Raw genomic sequence first — 20,616 nt, 5'->3', positions numbered from 1 at the left:
AAATGCTTCAAACTACGTAAAGGTTAAAAATATGTAATTTGCCAATACTACTTTCAGGATCAAATGACCACATTTCATTTTAACAATCAGAATTTGGGAAGCATTTTTTCTGTTAGACTATGACAGTATGCATGCCACGAGCATTTTGTAGCCAGAGTATCTGGCAAGCAGAGTTTGAAAGATATTGATTTGTAGAGAAAACAAGAAAGAATGGTATACACCGAAGACACTAGGCAAGGCAAAAAATCAGATTAGCTGAATTAAAAAAGAAATTTCCTCCACACACCTCTAGCCTCAATTAACGCATCATAAATTAAGCTAAAATGCAGGATAACACTGTGCAGAATCAATCACTTTTTAAAGAAAAAAAAAAAAAGGATCCAGGACTTCCTGACTTCCTTAATTGAAAACCAACAAGCATGTGTGCAGGCTACAGCACTGCTTATCGTTTCAGAGATCAGTGCTTTGTTCTGTGTTAAAGACTGAGGTACCTTTCTGAAATGCCACGTCCACTCCTGTGCACATAGCAAGGGCAGCAAGTGCATGAATTTACACAGCTGTTTTCAGAGCAAAAGGTCTTGCATACAGGACAATTTGAATTTAGGTAACAAAACAAGGTAAAAACTCCCATGGCCTCAATCCATGGAGCATGCTTTTAAATCAGTAAGTCTATCCAGGACAGTTTGCTCTCACTGGGTTACTCTGAGGCAGGCCCCCAGCCCAACCCGGGATGCAGGACATCTGGGGCAGCCACAGGTGCCTTTTTGGCTTCTGCCATGGAACAAGGGCATCGGGTGGGCTAAGGAACAGTAACATTCCAGTCAGGTCTTATTCTGACTTGACACTGGGCATGAAGTCAAGCAAGTTCCTGGATCCACAGCTGGGTAATGTCCTTGAGCCCTCCTAGATGGGCACAGCCAAAGGGGATACATTGTGTTTGGGATAATTGCTCCTTTTCCCTGGACACGTTAATTATTGAATGGTGCCTACCACTTCTGGACAACATTTTAGGTCCTCAAACCAGATTTACAGGTTTTAAGGACTGACACACTGCAGTTTACCATCCAAGCAGCAAACAATTATGTTAATTTTACAGGCAGGGGAGCTGAGACAGAAAGTATAAAGGTGCTGCAGCTCAGTCTGAGCCAACACCGGTATGCATGAGTTTCCAGCACGCACTGCTCTGCCCATCTTTCTCCGCTCTAACTTCTATTTTCCTGCCTTCACCCTAGCACTCATCCCTCGTGACACCTACTTGCCAGACACCACAGGTTTACTACTTTTCAGCCCTTGGAGTCCTGTTTCATATAAAAATGCAGCTAGGTACCAATCGAAATGAGAGTCTCTTGCATTTCCCAGAAAGATTACTCATACGATAAAAGGTAGGCAGTTTTTTGCCATTTATTGTGCCCCCATCTATCAAAAAGCTCTTGATATACCAACAATGTTGTTTTCACAAAGGCGTCTATGTAAACTGCACTCATGTTAATGTTCCACCCTAGCCTTGACTCTATTCATCAAATTACTTTTTCTGCAATTTGTCTTCTTGTATGATTAAAAAAAAGCACCTGCCATCAGACCATGCAGATGCAACATGACCAGTGAGACTCCTAATCATGTCTGATTTATTTCCCATATTCTGCTGAGATAACCCTGTTCTAGACTGGGACTTCTGCATAATTTTGTAATCTTTCTGGTTAAGGGACTCATCTATCAGCAAAAGATGGATCAAGACACTGCTCCACATGACAATGACCCAAATTTTTCTAGCCACTCAGTGAAACTTGGGCACATAAAAGATCTCTCATTCTGTACTAAAGCTGTTCGGTCACCCAGACCCTGTACCAGGGTTCCTGAGCCCCAGTTCTGCACTGCCCTGCTGTAGGACCTTAGTTCACTTAACCATTTCTCTTTTCCCAATGTGACCTTTCTGTTAGGGTGGGGAATTAAGCACAGAATTTCCATGAAAATTAGAAGCCTGGATCTGAAACACTTTTCTTGAAAATTTCAAGAAATCTATTATCTCTATAGTATAGAGATTGAATCTTACTATGCTTGCATAGCATTCCTAAAACAATAGTCTCTCGCTTGGGTAGGCTACCTAGTTCCTGCCACAACACAATTAAATAATAGCCTATGTATATCATAAATCTGATCATATCAAACCACCAAACCATCAAGGGCTCACTGTTTACAGGCTACAGATTTTAACTTCTGAGTCACTGGGGTTTTTTTTGTTGGTGGTTTTTTGGTTTTGTTTTTGTTTTTTACAGCCTTGATGATTCCTGTAAAATTGCAGATAAAATATACAGTTAGTTACCTAAGTGAAAGCCTTTTAATGTTTCTGGAGCAGTATTTGCTGAAGAAAAAGAAAGCTTTTATGAACTTCCTTTCTAAGGAATTCAAATGTCCGCTAGTATCCTCTTAGTTTATCTGTCCCCAAAACTGAAAATACAGGGTAAAACAACTATCCCTGTCTTGGCAGTCCTCATGATAAAAAATAACTTTTACTTATATTTCAAAAGGTAAGAGGAAAATACTAATATCCCTGCAGGCACTTACTGAGATACCTTCAACTTTTAGAGGTTTCCTGTCCAAACAAGATTAAAAATAGACCCTGATAAAATTATTCTCACAGGCATATCAATGCTGAGTATAAGGCAAATGTCTCAGCACTTCATTTTGGCTGTCTGTGTAAAATGTCCTGTTTTGCATTCCTTTAATAGATTTGGATTAAAGCACAGCTGAAAGCAGGATCATAGTAATCATATTTCATATAGAGTATAGGTTGATTTTCTAAAGGAGATAAAACCACTCCAGATCTGAAATGATGCATTTGAATCAGAATATAAATGTTTTGTGTTCTCTTATTTTCCTTTGTGAGATACAGGTCCCCAGTTTATATATTAAAAGATGACACACTCCTCCCCCTCCCTATTTTATAGATATACAAAAAATGGAAGGATGCACTTTGTTCAGTAATATGCTCTATGGATCTGCAAAGATGAGCGCTTTATGCACATTACAGATATTTTGATCCAAATCTCCCTTTCTCTTGCTCAGGGTTTATTTCAAATCAGAGGGATTAAATATATTTAAGTTATTTCTTTTAAAAGCAAAAATCTGTGTAGGAATGAAGTGTGTTGGTATTTCCTCCCCACACACATTTCTGGAGTTATTTGAATGTTTATTTGTGTACAATGAAAGCAAAATATGAAATATTCTGTAACATCTACATATTTAAAAGAGAAGAGCAAACGAAATGCAACTGGCCTCTTACCTCTTCATATCTATCAAACACAGCTCCATCTTGCATAAAAGAGGGAACTGGCTTCTGCCAGTTAAATTCATAAGGTTTTGCCATGATTATAGAAGAAAAACCTGAAACGGAATGAAAAAGCAGAATTCAATTACTGTCTTTTAAAAGAGTATTTCAAAGTCTAAGTAGGAAAAAAGAAGTTACTTTTAGCTCTTCTTTTCACACAAAAGTATTAAAAAGTCACAGCGCATTTCCAAATCAAGAGTTTTCCTCATAAGAGTATTTCTGTTTCATAACTTTAAAATAAAAAATACTTCTAAAATGGGTGTCTGAAATTAATTATTTGGAAAAATACTTGCACTGTAACATTGCTTTAGCTTAAATATCTGCTACATCACTTCTAGAGTATAATGAGGCTGGGATTAACACAGCCTTAGGTGACACAGGATACCACAAGCTGTAATAAACACGAGTGCTTCTTTTTTAGAGGAAAACATCAGATCCTACACAGACAGATTTTTTTTTTTCCCTTAACATTCTAAATTGCATACTACATAGGCAAACCATATTTTTCCTCTGTGTTTTGTATTTCAAAACCCACTTCTACTAAATAAAGTCCTAGGTATTTTTCAGTGGTATTTTATACATAACTTAAGATATGGATAATATATAGGTCAAAACTCATAGGGAAAAACACTGTTTAGCGAATAGGGCATTAAATAAAATTAGCTAGTAGTATCGTGCATTTCTGCAAGTTTAGGAATGTGAACAAAACTTAATTTAGAATATAACACAGAAGCCATAACAAACAGACCTTACAATAAAGGCTACCAAATTATTCAGTATCCTTTCCAACACCTTGGTGCCTTCTAGGTTATGCTGCTTTACGCCAGCAAATGTCCCAACTACATACTCTGAAATACTGAAGTTCACTTTACCTGAAGTAAAGTGCATCTGCATTGTTTCTGCTTACTAATTCCACCTAGGACACAAAGTATCTTGGTTATTCCTTTATACGCTGGACCAGAAAGTCTTGCATGAGAGGGAATACACCTGGCAGCAGCAAGATAAGGCTGACTCACAGATGTCAGCAAGTCATTCTGTGAAACGGTTTACTGAGGATGAATACAGCACACGGGCACAATAATCTGACCCCACGCCTGTCTCCCAGGCAAACACCGCCTTACCCTGTTCTTGTCTGCTTGCCCTAGCCCTCCTCTGACAACTAACGACGTTCATCTACTATTGACCGTCTCTAGCTGCACGATACAGGGCTAAGCGTAACCAGTACAGCTCTTACTCTGTTACAATGCAGGCACCCGGTCCAAGCAAGGTTTGTCTAAATGCGAAGAATAAAAAGCAGACATAAAATTCAAGGGAGAGCATGACCGTCTGTGTAATCTATGCTATGCAAACCATCTTTGTAGTGGTTTTGTATGCCAAAACTCTGAACAGCAGACTAAAATATTACCAATTAGGTTAACAATTGTTCCACAATGTTCTTAGACAGAAAGGTCTACTTTGACTCAACTTTAAACCCAGAACAGGTGCAAGTGTTTAAAAAAAAAAAAAATTAAGAATTTTGTAGTATCCTCCTCCTCTGTCTTGTTTTCATTCATATTAAAAGGGTTCTAACAAGAAAAAAAACAAGAACAAAAGAACCCAGAGGATACGGTTAAAAGACTCTGTCCAACACTGGCTTTTAGAACAATTACTTTTGATAGTTTTCTACCGAAAAAATATCCTTAATACTAAAAAAATGCAAAATACATTTGGATGCTGCCCATCTCTATCTTTTGCCCTTTTTTGGTCATTGATACAGGAATACCAAAAATACATATCACATTTCCAAAGCCTTAGGAATGAGATAAATGAACTCATTCTCCATAACTAGCAAAAATACAATTTGACAGTTTTATCTCTCTCTCTCTCTCTCTCTCACCAATTAGTGTTCAATTTTGTTGAAAATGGGATGAAAATTCGAAATAACATATCTGTACTCTCCAATTAAAAAAAGAGGCTAAACAATATTTAAGACTCCTCATCTCTACTTTTTTTCCCCCCGATGAAGAGATGCTTTGAACAAAATAGAGGACAAGGAACTAGGGCCAAGAAGCGATCAGCTACATTTAGTATCTTATCAAAAGCCCCCTCTTCTTTTTTCCAGCCTGGTGCATTTGGCTCTTACCACTCTGTAAAACAGTAATAATATCTTCCTCGTGAGGACCATGAGACGTTTTGAGATCCTTTCAGGGAATGTCCCAATTATTGAATTTTTATTATTTTTTAAACACACTCACAATGTTAGGGTCTCTTCCAATTTAGATCAGCATAGAGCTGCTTTTTCCTCATTCTGTGGAGGAAGCTGCAAAATCGGACAGCCATCCCATTGCAGTAGCATGATGTTCCATACAGCTCACAGACTTCACACAGTAGCTCAGTATTATCACAACAACTTGAAAACTTAGTGCTTGTTCTTACAGCAAAGCTACATTTAGAGACACGCAGCTTCAGAAAGCTGTTTTCTGACTTCACAGGCTTTGTTAATGGCAAAGTTGAAATCGGAACCAACAAACCCCCATACAGATCCTCAAAGGTCTTGGAAAAATATCCCTTAAATTTAAAGGAAACTTAAAACACACACATCTGAAGTGATAAACACTCCATTTTGACCATTCTGTTACCTGTTGAAATGACTTTTGCTGTCAGAACGTTCCCAAGAAAAAAAGTTACTTCAAATACAACAGGTAGTTCATGCAGCAATACATGCTGCCAGCATGTGAAGCCCTTCTGGGAAAAGCAAATGCATTCTGTGCTAAATCATAAGAAATGTGATGACACTTTTAAGACTGTGAAGAACACTCTTCCACAGTCCGTAGCCTACATACACGGCCTTTACCATTTCTTACTGACACTGAACCCCACACAGACACAGATTTTAAAACCTACAAGCTCCGCAACTGCTCTGAACTCCTGTGTAAGACACGTCATAACATTCTGTCCAGCATCTGGCACTCTGAATGCTGGGTGTAAAGAGTGTTTGAACAGACACTTATCTTTCAGAAAGGCTAATTACCTTAGCACTACAAACATGCACTTTATTACCAGTTTGAACTTTGCTGAGTTCATCATCTAGTCACAGAAATATAGCTCCATAAAAATCCGTCCTTTACAGATATCTTCTCTTTGTCTGGGTACTCCCACAGTATGATGAAGTTGTCTCGTTACTTCATCGCTGATAAATTAAATAGCTCTTCAGTTTCTGCTCCAATGCACATTTTTCAAATCTGGGAGTCAGCCTGAGCTCTCTCCACTTCTCCAGCTGCCTTTCATGAAGTCAGGGCTCTGGACCGGGACACAGTAGCCCAGCGCAGCTCTCTGCCATACAAACCAGAATCACAGTCTTTCTTCTTATTTGCATAACCTTGCATTTAGCTGCAAGAAAACGCGCTTGATTGCTCATAATTTATCAAGCAATCAAGTTCTGTCTCAGGGACTCAAGCTCATTGTTATTTACCATCTTACCGATCTCTTCTCTAGCTCTGCTCTCTCACAGATCAATACAGTTTACAGATGAACTGAGACAGATGAAGTGTGAGGGAAAGATGGCTTGAGTACATGTAGCGAGGAGTCAGATGAATTGTAACAAACAAGATTTTTAAGCCATATGCTTTGGCAGCTGTGCAGAAGGTGAAGAAAATTCTCTCTGCCCTTAGAAAAGCTCTTTTCAGTCTCTCACATTCCTTACACTCCTCTCAAAAATCCATTCTTCCGTAACCCTGTTAGCTTTTAAGATCACCAAAATAAAATACAGAATATTCCCTTGTCACTCTTTGGAGCTCTATTAATCTTCAGAAATCTTTAAGCAGCTGAAAGAAAGTAAAAAAACCCACAACCAACACCACCCACCCACCAAACCCAAACAAACATAACATTCTAACATTTATATGGTTGCAAATATATGCATGCATATACCCTCACTATGATGAGAATCAAGAATTACTCTCTTTAAAGAAATTTAATAACGATGAAATGTGTGAAGATTCAACTGGGAGAGACAGAAAATTCACGAACTAAACTTAAAGACAGTAAAATTTTAATTTTAAAACTTTTAAGCAGCCTTTAAAAATTAAAATCAAAATCATCTCACTGATTTAGGGTTCTTAAAGTATAAAAGTGCCTCCGAATAAATACCGTTCACAAAAGCAGAAAGAACGCTCATACACCTTGGGACTTAATGATCACAAGGGAGAAGTAGGTGAAGTTTCTCAAGTGCAGTAGTTAAATGCCTTTTGAGCTATCTCCCTTTCTTTCAACACTGATTTATGTCTGAAGGCATGATTTGGATCACATGAAAAAAAAAGCACCTTTTGATTCACCTGGAGTGCCTGAAGACCGAGGACACAAAATTAACCATATCCAGAATAGCATTATTTAACACAGAAGTCTTCCTCTTTTGTAATCTTGGCTGTACTAAGCTAAATCTGGGGTGCGGAGGGACTATAAATCCTGTTTTTTTTTAATTCTTTGACCAAAAGAACGACAAGGTGTGGCAGAACAGGAGGAGGAAAGGATTCTGTTAATACAAAGCAGACAAATGTTTGGGGAAAGAGGTGATACTCTAAACTAACCCACAGGGCTGGCTAGCGTGATGGATAGGATACTCCTTGGATCCCATAAACATCCTGTCAATGTTGAGACACTGTTGGAAAGGACAGCAGTATTCCTCAGAGCTGACCCCCCTAGTCTAAAACACAGTAACTCATAATTTCCGCAGTTTGCTTAGCCCCGAATATTATAACAATACTTGTGAATTTTTTTTAGTAATTATTATTTTTGCCTCTGGAATGAATCGCTATTTGCTGAGTGAAAAGCGAGGAGGCTCCACACTCTGTGTTCGGCAGTTCACCACTTACCGCTTCGAATCGCACCGCCTAAACCGGCACCACTTACTGTTTGTGTGGGTTTCAAGGGCAAAGTATAAGCACCCACAGAACACTATGCTGAGTTTAGTAATCTTGCCCGGGCATATATACTTCTCTTACAGACACAAGGAAACACGAAAAAAAACCCCTAATCTATTTCCCAGTCTTTCCCCCCTTGAAGTACCTATATACTTCACCACCACTCCTCTTTGGTAAACAAGCGTCTTCATAACAAAGACAACCAGGTCTACATCAGCAGATCTCTATAACTTTTTGGGTTTTTTATGGAGTTCATCCCAGTCCAGAAAATCTACCTGCAGTGTTATGGACTAGAGTGAGAAACTAGCTGTCCAAGGCTAAACAGGCAGTACAACACTGAAATTCTTATAAAAATGCCCCCTTCATTTTTTAATGAAGCTCTGAAGTACTTTCATATTCAAGTACTACAATTGTTTCTAGAGATTTACAGAAAGAAAAGCCAGATCTTCATACATTTACTCATTGGTGTCAAATTTATTTGGTCCTAAATGTACCAGCATTATCACATGCAAAATGCAGAGACAGAATGTTTTTTAAAACACAAAACTTTAGTTTCTACACTAGAATTTAAAACTCAGAGTAAGCTGGAAGAAAATTTAGAAAATAAGAACCACTACAGTGTGAGTCCTATGTAAAAAGTAATGGTGAGAGCCACACTGCCGAATTTCTGCAGTATTCACACTATATTGTAAAGCAATGCCAAGATTTCACAGCTCTCCAGGCTCTTCCACAGTCAAATTTTGTTGGTTTTTTTTTTTTCTTTTTTTAAAGAAAGACTGCTTTTTCAGCAGGTTATTTTTAAATGCATTGTTCCCACAGCTAATGCAAGCAACTCAAAACAGTTCTCCCAAAAACAAGGTCCAGAAGCAACAAAAGACATACAACGGAGCTCAGGCGCTTGAACACGTTATTGTCTAGTAACGGTCTTATTTTCCATTTTGTCTCATTTTCCATTTCTTTTTAATTGCTGGAATGCATTGGCACGCAGGGGCAGCTAAGAGGTTAGCCCAAAACTAGAGTGGCCTGTTCTTAACTAACCTCTTCAGCATTTCACACAAGTTCAGTGAGGCTGCCCACTGCAGAGCTCTGCTTCAGGCTAAGAAAGGAGTGTATCTGTGGCTGACAGCAGAAAACAATTGCTTACGCCATAGTGCTGAAAGCGAGATGGTCCTGCCTTAACTTAAGGTCCGAACTGTGGTTCATCTGATGACAGCCATTATCTCCAACAAGTAGAATTCCTAAGAAAGACCACAGGACCTAAACATGACCTCCCAGCTTCCTTAGATGTTTTTCTCTTTGTCCGAAGGCCTTCCTAGTTTGTTAATATCTACAGTTTTTCCCAGCCTTCCCATTCATTCTAAAACTCTCATTATCTGCCATAAGTACTTACCACCCATCCTTGGGAGCGGGGGACATTCCTCTTTCTGAGAAGTGAATGGTATGTAAAGAAACATACTGGTTATGTAAATAAACTTCTTCTGGGCAAGGTAAGTTTGCAACAGTGTAACAAGACTATGTTCTGACAATGACAAATATATTTAAATCAAGCCATTAGGGAAAGCTTCTCACTCAGATGATTCACTCGGGCCTAATTCCTCACAAACTTCTAAATTAATTGATTTAGTGGGAGCCTGCCTAACAGGGACTGAGGCAAAAAAATGTGGAGTGCATTATCAGCTTGCCTTACACAGTGCAGACCAACAACTTAACCCTGCACACGCACACAAACCTCATACAAAATAATCTTAAACAAGTGTTTACAGCAGCATCAGGAATATTTCAGAAAAAGGAAAATTTCCAAATTCTCTGAGAGAATGGACTTCCATAGAAGTCGCTATAAACTCAAAGTTCATTAATTCTCAAAAGTACATGTGATACAACAGACATTACCTATTCAATATATTCGACGCAAGAAATAGACTATGTATTTTTTATAAATTATATCATTTTTTATGTTGAACAGAAAAAATAAAAAGCATTGATTATGGTCATAATGTTAAAAGACAGCTTAATCAGACTAATACTAACACAGAATCAGCAGAAAAATCCAACATGAGAAGTGCTTATATGTAATAGAGTACCTACCAAATTTCCCCCCAAACAGAAAACAAACCAATACCCATAACAACAAAACCATCTAATTTTGTCACCTGCTCAAATGCTAATCCTACTGATCATGGTTGCCTCTTTCATCAGTGGAGTTGAATCATCTGAACCTCAATTAAGGGCCTACCTTTCCATCTATTAAGGAGCCTAAATTTGATAGCATGAATATCACTCCACTTAAAACAGAAAGATAATTAACCCATCTCATCCTCAGAACAAATACTTGTAGTCCCGAGAAGGCAAATTATTTCTATGCTCAGCAGCAACACAGAGTCACTGGAGCAGATTTTCCCTTTTGAATTGATCCAAATGGATCACCGAAGCCATCTGGACTGGTCACACAGCATCCCATAGGATTGGCATCAGTCCTTGTGTGCCACCATTGTTAACTAACGCTGTTAGCTTCACTTGCTGACCAAAATGAGCCTTTAAGATAGGTGCCACTTGAAATGCCTGGAAAAACAAAAGCAACCTGGCAATTTCAATAACAAAGTGTTCAAACAAAAAGGCAAGTTTTTACTCATAGTCCACAAGGAAACTCCTACAGCAATGACAGAAGCTCATCTATACACATTCCTAGGAAAAGTATGATTTGAATAGTGAGCCAAAATGCAGAGCTATCATAACTGGAAGTTAGTAAAAACTTAAGTGTTAAAAAATAATGAACCATACATACAAAACCATAGACTTTACTGAGTAAGTAAAGTTATTTTTGTTGTTGCTCTTTCCTTCTGGTGATAGAAAATTTGGTGTTCGTGTTTTCAATTTTGTAACAGTAAAGGCAAAAGGCAAGGGGAAAGGCACGGATCTTCCCAAGGGATGATTTCAGGAAGGGACATGCTCATAATGCTGTCAATTGTACAGAGAATTTAGCAATCTGACTCATTAAAAGATACAATAAATGACAATTTATTTTCATTTACACATATTATTCAGTATCCATCTAACAGTAACTTTTTGCTTTTGACCTGCCAAGTGAACTTAATTTCATAATGTGAGCATATGATGAACCTTTCCCTAGAACTTACCCTGTTTTGTCTCGTTCCAATAATAAACACTAACCATACATAAAATTGTCTAAAAATGTGGAAGATGCTACAGTTTTATCTTTAGTTAAGCAGAAGTGTTAGAGGTGTTCACGATTCATTTTTAGTATGTCAAGCATCCCATTTCCCGGAAGCCATCTCCTCCCCAGGGAGTAATAGAGAACGAATTGGGCTTTGATGAAAGCAATGGTTTGTGTAATAGTTGTCAAGAGCTTTCTGAATCACTATAGCATATGATGTATGTATACAGTGTATCTTGATTTAACCAGCAGTGACTTTTATTAAGTTTAATTACTTCACTCTGTTAAACCAAAGGCTACTTCATGGAATAATAATAAAAAAAAAAAATTACAAATACGTAGCACTTGCAAAACATCGCAAGTATTTTCTGCATTACTTAAGCCCAAATTCCCTCTTTACAGTCTTGTAAAATCTGACCCCTTGTATAATTACAGCAATGACCCCTAAAGAAAGGGACTTGTCAGATTTATTAAAAAAAAACCCAACAGTCTCTCCCATATGTTCTTTGGGCAATTAATACTGTATTTCATTTCTACTGCTGTTGTTTAAATCTGTAGCTGACAGATAACACCTTTTAAGTCAGTGAGTAGTGTTTCTCCGTTTTAGGTACACCTGTATGAAGTATTTGTGTCAATTATTTTCATTAAAATCATGAGCGATTTTGACATTTAGAACTTCAGTTTCTTCTTTTTTAGCCTCCTTCTGGGGCTTAGTGCTCCAAAAGATCTCAAGCAGAAGTGATTCCTGTACTTTAATGTGATAGGAAGACATAAATAAACGTTTGAAATTAAAATCCTAGGAAGAATTTAGGTAGGAGTACAGACAAACACGAAATAACCTTAAGTGAGCATCATTCCTGTTACGAATGCAAGAGTTCAAGGATCCTAGGACATAAAACAACTGCAAAATCCTAAGACCGAATTATTAACTACAAATATCATAGAAAAGGCAACACAAACTTCCAAACCAGATTAATATTGGCAGTCTTTCATTTTTAAGTGCAAGGAAAAGTTTTGGAAATAACACAAGCTAGTACCTCAAACAAAAATAAAACAAACTACAAATATCAACTGCTGCGTGACCGCATCCTGAGGACACAGTTGTCTGCTTCCAAACAATGACACAGACTTAGACCTTGTGTTAATAAAATGTAATGAAAGGTCAAGATCACATTTTTGGAATAACTTCTAAATCCCTGTGTGTTCGAAATAATCCCTTCTATGGTCAGGTACTTTAGTTCAAACCAAACTTTATTATTGACATGACTTAATATGAGTTTGTTCAAAATACACAGATATTTTAAAAACTAATAAGCTGTGTGGAACATAGACATTACTTTAAAATCTAAAATTAGGAAGCGCCATTATAATTTGCAGGGTTCAACTGACTGGATATCTAGACGACTTCTGAGAAAACAGGAGTGAGCCATATTGCCGGCTTAAAATTTCAGACAAAGCTAAGGTGATCTTTGGCAATTGTTCCAGTGGTCTAAAATGCATTAATATCAAAAAACTGCATTCACTATTTGACAGGTGGGAGTGTGTTAAAAGTAGACATTTGTTGAAAGTTTAAATTAATTACAGATTTCTTGGTACCCTGGATAAAGCCTACAAACTACAGTCACCATGAAAATCCAGGGGGTTTTATATTAGGTGAGATTATCATTGTGCAATTTAACCCATGGCACTGATCAGAAGATTTTTGTATCTATCTTAGAAGTCCTAATGCCGCTCAGGTTTCTTCTCAGCACCCAGCTTATACCCTAGAGATAGTGGGGTTTGCATCCCCTTCTTTGAACAACAGATGATAATCAGAAATGAAAAGCAAGAAACATAGACCTAGCATCTGCATTTGATCAGTACGCTCCTTCCTTCCTTGCACCTGATACCCTTGTTCGTGTTTTCATCACCCTTTACCTCCCCTGCTATCCTGCTCACTCGCGTGTTGGCTCATGCCCTGAATCCAGTCTCAGCTAGGAGGCCGGGAATGCAGGCGCGGCATTATCAGTTGGTTGGAATGGAAATTATCCATCACCCTTCTGACCACCCAGCCCCAGGGGCTGCGGTAAATCCAAATCCTGGGTAGCAGAGATTTGTAGGCGCAGCCTTTCTTCCTTCCTCAGTTCTGTGACACAACTTGAGCTCAGGAAGGAGCAGCAGCAGAGTAGCTGTAACCTGCCCTAGCTAATGCGTGGCTGGAGCAGACTGCAGCTTCCTCAGAGCTTTAGTGTTAATGGTTGGTTGGTTTCATGTTATTTTTCTGCCAAGATTTCAGGTTCAAATCACAGAAAAAAACGGAAAGAAACAGAACACGCTAATTGTCTTTAATAAAGGCTCTTTCTCTGATTCCTTCCAGTGAGTATCAGGAAAAGAAACACACGTGCAAAAGAAACATTACTGTGCAAAAATCAGATCTATGAATCAGGATGATACTTAACAGATAGGGAAAAAATAACCATGAACGGTCTGGCCTAAACCCTGTTGTATAGGCTCAACTTGTCTATTTTCCTCGCTCCCAAACACTACCTGTTGTATGCAGAAACAACATTCCTCACCAATTGTTCAGGAAAAACACAGCCCCTTTGGGCTAGCCGGGAGTCAAGGGATCTGGGTTACACCTGATGTTTAGCCAGGCTGCTCTGGAGTCCTGGAAGGACACTTTGCCATTTTCCTTTTTCCCCCTCTAAAAAATGAGGCTAGCAAGACCTGTCTTAATTACATACTTAGTGATGCTAATTATTTATAGAGAGAGAGAGTTTGAAAGCACTGACAGCAAGGTGTCTCAGAGCTAAAAGTTATTAATGCTATACACCTTTAATCACCAATAACATCCAGTATTAACTCATTAATAAATAACTGGTCATTTTTCTGAAGATGAGATTGCCACAGTTCTAAATACAACGTATCACAACTAGGTGAGGCTAAAAATAAAAAGCTGCCTATAATTTGGAAATCTAGAAGCCCTCTTTCCAGCAGGACAGCTGTCCAAATATGGACAGCCGTGTTTGAGATATACCAGGTTATCAGCTATTTATAGCTTTAATTTCTTAGAGATTCAAGAGGAAAAGCAACTGGTTCTGAACTTGAAATTATTATTATTGTTACTTCATTATTGTAGGTAAGTGGCAGAGTAAGCATTTCTTGTAAATTTGTTTCAGCCAGATTTCTCTTTAAATGGCTGTTGTGCCACTGCCCAGAAGCTCTAAAAGCAATGGAGACAGAATAAGAAAGATTGTGCCAGTAATGGGACTAAGGATAAAAAATAAATAGCACCAATCCTTTTAGCTGATAAGTTCATAGTTAACTATAAACAGAAGATGGGGATGCATAAAACATAGCATCAGTCTCCTTCACTAATCCCTGCCTCAGAGTAACAGTGCAATCTACATACACGTTTCTACTAACCAAATATTGAAACAACTCTCTTGACATTGTGCTACGTTTCCTGCCACATCAGTCATTATCAAATTGACAGTTGTTGTCTCTTTCAGGTAAAATGAGACTGCGTCAGAAATCCGAGGTAATTTTATCTGATAAAACAGTTCAGAGTGCTAATACACTCATTATTGAGGGATTCAGTTGCTTCCATTACTTGAGAACAATGTCCCTAAAATGTCTTTTTGAATATTAATGCATTGCTTGTTTAAAAAACGGACCCAAACGAAGCATGCCAACATTTAAAGAGAGGGGTGGGAGAGTGTTCTGAGCCAGCAGCCTCTCCAAATCTTCCTGCTGGATGCATTTTGGCTTGTTCAACTATTCATAACATACATGAAAATTTCTGGAGGAGAGGCATCTCAATTTTTGTATTGCTCCAAATGGATAATTTGACACAGTGTTCCATAAGGGATAAAAGTGTTGGTATGTAACCTATTTGTCCAGTATGGAGACAAAAAGGAGAGCCAGTCTGCCAGTCAGGAGTGCTGGTATGGCATGCTGGCATCCACAGCCCATTTTGAACACTTATTTGACATCTCATAATAAACAGCAGGCTTTACAGCATGCTGAGAGATTCAATTTATTCAGATTTTTCTGGACCAACTGGAGACACCAGAGTCAGGGGACTTACTTTCTCTAAATTCCTAACATTCAGATGCAAAAGGGAACAAAAGGGGGAGCTGTTACCTCTCCAAGCCTCCTCATCACTGTTCTTCATTGTCACCTTCTGCTGGGACCTCCACTTCTACTGAGGTGGAAAGGAACACAGGTAGTATGAGCGGAGGATACCTTTGCCCTCATGCTGAGACAGGTACATAATGGAACATGCTCACATAGGCAGGAAGATAAGCAGCGCTTTCTCTTCCCTCCCTGGAAAGGTGAGAGTATGCACATCATGCTGGAATATGAAGACATTCTTGATTTTGGGCAACCATTACAGGAGAAAGAAATGAAACAGATGCGTGGGGAAGAGCACAAGAATTGTAAAGAGGAGGAGGGAACTAATAACAGAAAAAATACAGAAAAGCAAGGATGAGATGTCTGACACTGAAGTGGGCTTCAACAGAACGAGGAAGTGCCTGAGCAGGCCAATACAGCTAAAATGAAAAGGGAAGGTGGCAGCATTTTCACAATGCTAGAAAAGAACAGTGGGTAGTTTGGAATAGCTGAAATGGAAACAGTTTGGGATAGCACAAGCAAGGCTATTTTTAGAGATTATTCCAAGTATGAAGCTGGGTTTCTGCAATAAGGCTGGAAAGGAAGGAACAGGGTGGAATATACACTAAGAAAGACCAACAAAACAGAACGCTGGTGTCTATGCGTGTGGGGTAAAGAAGAAAGAAGTGGCAAGAACAGTGCCAACTTTCCAGGCAACAGCAGCATGGGGTTATTTATTGTGACAGCTCGGGAGTGGGGATGGCAGGGCTCCCGGAGACGAGGAGTTCAGCCTTCCCCCATGCTGCAGACCAACGAAGGGACACATGGGCAAAATGCCTGGGAAGGTGAAAGAACTGATTCTAGATGAGAGGGTGGAGGTCAAAGGCAGAGGAGTCTGTTTGGAAGCCATCAGACATGACAGAAATCAACAGATGCAACTTGTTACACCATAAAAATTGATAACGGCCCCTAGCAGAAACGGAAAGAAAATGTTTTGCCACTTGCACTGGCTGCATGCGCTGAAGTGTTCTGTGGTGCTTAACTAATGCTGCCACTATCCGCTCTGGCCTCCTACAATGTAGTAACAAGTAGCGCACACACTCATGAAGCATAGCGCCCACCAAAATCAAGAGCAGTGTCACACGCAAAGCACAGCAGACCCTGTAGAAAGTGAGGGTAACATTTTTACATGTCTAAAACCACCTTTGCTTCATATATCACCATTAAACATTTCCAGCATCATCATTACCACTGCAAAGAAGAAAAACTTGCGCCCAGCAGGCTTTTCCCGTAAGAAAACTGGTCAGCTAGTTCAGACGGCTTTTCTTCCTGTCACATACTTATTAAATGCTCTAGACTGTTTAATGTGATAAAAATGTCTAGACTGTTTTTTGACTGAAAGCTTAAAGAAGAGAGTCCTTTGCCCTTGGCTAGCAAACTCCTTTGCTCCTTTCTTGGTAAGCACAATAGTGTGCATGCTGTACTTCTGCAGACCGCACTTTCTGCATACACACAATAAATGCATTTCTGCTATCTTTATAAATCTTCTGAGATTTTAGAGATCAGCACAGGCAAATGTGAAGAATATACACACAGTATATACAAACAGTACTGTATAGTGTTGCTTTGTAAGGAAAAATCTGGAGCTTACAAGCAAAGTGCAAATGTTGTTGAGGAAAAGAAGATGATAGAGCATCTCTCGCAGTCCATTGAATAAGAAAAGCAGAAAAATTAACTGAAGAAGCTCTGTTAAGATTGATAAAGAGCAAGACGTTTTGCTGAAGCAGGCAGTAAAGGTAGAGTTTAGGCAAGAAATCCCAATGGGCACATTAGAAAAAGTGTTACCACATGTGAATCAGTGCATTCAATGCTTTGTGGTCCCTAGCTGTCTTCAGTCTTTAGCAGCTGCTTATTTTTGTATAACAAAACTTCTGACATAATTACAATCACTCTAAACTTAGATGCAAGTACACAATTTATGTTAAAAATATCTCTGGCAGTGAAATTACCCAGCTCAACTGGTACACACCCTTCAGCCCTTTCTTTTTAGGCTCTATAAATCTGCATCTGTGGAGTGGGTCATGGTCAAGGAACAGGTGCATCTGATTCTTGTCAGCATGTGCGACTTGCATGTTGGAAACTAAGCTGCATACCATGGAAAAAGCTTGAGAAGAAACACTATCCCTGGACGCCACTCATTGTAGCTGACTCCCATAGGAAATACGACTTGCCAAAAGAATTAACGGACAACGTGATGCGACAGAAACATCACTTTGGCACAGGCACAACTGGACTGTCAAATCATGTAGCAAAGTCCCACTTCCCATCTTCCTGTACCCCGTTTGTTCCCAGAGCAGTCTTAACATCCTGAGGATAATTTTTTGTTTAATATGCTCTTCATCCTTGTCCAAGACCCTAACTAACTCTTGTTCTCTGTGATCAGACCATGAGGTGCACTGCCAGTCAGAGGAGCTGAAGAAGAGACAACTGACAACTCCGCAGGAAAACAACTAAGGGCTTGGGAATACCTACAGGAAGGTTGTTTCGACGGAAGAAAACGGCAACTTCTCCACATTAAAAAACTGTGGGCAGAAAGATCTGTACAGTAAAGGTACTGGCCCACCACTGAGCACTTCTGGTTTCCATTCTTCTTAAGATACTATTTCTCCTGAGCGAGTCACAATGTTCCCCTCTGTTAAAAGCAAGAATGGGGTTTTTCAGCACCACCAGGGAAGGTGATTTTCTTGTTTTTTAAGCACTCGGATACTCTACAACCACACTATACAACAGAGAACAGACTGAGCAAGGTGCCAATGTCTAAAATGAGTCTTCTGTGAAAAAACTAAGCATACAAGCTGAAAGCCTGGATCAGGAAGGTTGCATGTTGGGTTTGGGTTTTTTTGTTGTTGTTTGCTTGTTTTCTTAAATATCAATATAGGTTTTAGATAAATAAATCTTTCCTTTTGTCAGCATACTCTCCTGCAATCGTCGTTTCTGTACAGTTCCCATCCATGTCAGAGGGTGCTTTCCATAATCATGGCACTGCTGAATTAAATCCCTTCTTTTCTCCATATATGCACAGTTCCTTTGGGCATCTGAGCAGAATGGCACATGTAGGGAAAAGGGAATAAGCCCAGCTGGTGTTTCTCTGGAAAGCTCCATGCCATCCCGAGTAACACTGAGAGTGGTCTGCAAGTTCTTTTATGCTGAGCAGCTGGCAGAAGCCTCCTGAAAGCAGGCACCCAGGCTTTGCTTACTGAGATACCAGGTTGTTGGCAAGGTTTTTTTGGATGGGAGACAAAAGCAGCACAGGGAATAGAGAGGCTACTGCTTCTCCTGAAACAGAAGTGGCTGGCACAGAAGCAGAAAGAACAGATTTTATAGTTACAGCTTTCCCTTCCACAGTTGCATTTCTACTGTTTTCTCCAAAATCTTGTAGCACGGGCTAGTTAAGGGTTAATCAATAGTATTGCTCACTGCAGTATGCAAACTAACATGGATAAAGATTTGTGTGTAAGAAAGTGTGAACTAACTGTGCCCACCTCAGAGTATCCTTGATTAACCACGTTAAGGGCACAGATACCCGTTAGCTTTGTAAACAGGCAGAGCAGTGGACACCACTGTCCCCAAGTTAATTGTTACCAGTGTGTGCTGGAGACAACCACTTATCAGAGGTAACCAGAGTAACCTAACTGCAGAAAAACCAGGGAAATGCAACACACAGCTGCTTTTTCAGAGTGCCAGCAAAAAAGGAGCCAATCCAACTCCCTCTCACTGAAAAGAGCGGTCCTACCCCTCGCTTCTGTTTCCTTTTGGATAATCCAATACCTGCTAGCCCAAGTGACCCCAGCTTAGCCAGTTCATCTTGGTATGGAGGTGGAAAGCTATTCACTTGTTACCTTCTGCTAGCTTCATGCACCGTATCCCAGTCACACAGGAGTCATGACCAGAACCAGCATAAAGGAAAGACTGGCAGTGCGTGGCCGAGAGAAGCAAGAGCACAACCTTCTTGGTGGCAGCAAACTGCAATGCTGGGCCAGGCAAGCTGGTCTCACAGACACTACTGGGAGAGATCATTGTGATTTTGAAAACTGGTTGACTTTGAGTATGCTTTCTCTCAGCATTGATCCTTTGCAGTCCATTTTGTCAGGACTGTTGCTCTGATCTTCCAATTCTCAAACACGTTTGCTATTTCTGTAAATTTTACAACAGATTGCAAACTCTGCTTTAAGTAGAAACTTAATTGTTTACAAAGGCATTTAAGAACTTGCTTACTATAATGTAAAAAAGCAAACCCACAGCTACAGCTACCATAGCTGGTAAGTTGAAACATTTTCAATAACTTTTTTTTTTTTAAATAAATCCTATCTGCACATAAAGAAACAGATAGCAGAACTACGAAGCAGAACAAGGACAAAATTTATTCTTAGTTTATTTTTGAAGCTATGGTTAAAGAAGAACCTGATTTTAATGTTCAAGATGGCAATACTTGAAAATCAGGCTGAATATAAACAACATCATGAAGGTGCTGGATGCAATAAGCAGAGACACTGCACTTTCAATCTGAAAGCCAAATTCACACACAAGATAAAAAGGAATAAGTTACTCAGACAAACCTATCACTGTAGCACAACTATCAGATCTAGGAAACAAAGGCTACTCTTTTCAAGCTTCTATAATGGGCAGTACTGTGTTACAATTAAAGAAATCAGACTCCTTTTGCTTTAGGATTGGATCCTGATAGGTGCAAGGTAACATCATTTCTATCCAAACCTGCCTTTCTTAGAAGGTGTGGCTTTGTTTTGGAGAAGTATGAAACCAGGATATGAACCAGGTTGATGTATCAGGTTAAAAACTGCCACAAGACCCAAAGCTAACAAAAACAAGCTAACAAAAAGGCATAACTCTAAATAACAGCTCCAACCGTGCTACCTGAACCCCTATGACTGCAGTCACGTGCCGCAAACTGAACTTGAGCAGCACAAAGTCTAATCAGCAATCCTACACTGCAGAGCAAAGCCACCCACTCTGTAATCATACTTGTGGCTGAAATTAAGACATGTCCCCACAGACCTGCTTTAGAAATGACATGCCATGAGAGCAGTTTACTCAATGTTGTTTACAAA

At 39.3% G+C, this 20,616-nt stretch overlaps 1 protein-coding gene across 5 annotated transcripts in view; it reads right to left on the bottom strand.

Moving 5' to 3' along the window:
- Positions 1-20,616, bottom strand: part of PLCB4 (phospholipase C beta 4) — a 208,890-nt gene that overhangs the window by 88,215 nt on the left and 100,059 nt on the right. For all 5 annotated transcript variants that reach the window (XM_087775128.1, XM_087775126.1, XM_087775127.1 and 2 more), the window contains one exon: positions 3,281-3,381. In XM_087775128.1, coding sequence (XP_087631254.1) covers positions 3,281-3,364 — 84 coding nt within the window. In that variant the 5' untranslated portion in view covers positions 3,365-3,381. The remainder of the gene's footprint in view (positions 1-3,280; positions 3,382-20,616) is intronic.

This window comes from Nipponia nippon, unplaced genomic scaffold (assembly GCF_047370975.1).
Source record: "Nipponia nippon isolate SJK-2023a ecotype South Korea unplaced genomic scaffold, ASM4737097v1 scaffold_4, whole genome shotgun sequence".
Lineage (NCBI taxonomy): Eukaryota > Metazoa > Chordata > Aves > Pelecaniformes > Threskiornithidae > Nipponia > Nipponia nippon.
Note: the sequence above shows the minus strand (reverse complement) of the source record. Positions and strands in the feature narration are given on the sequence as shown.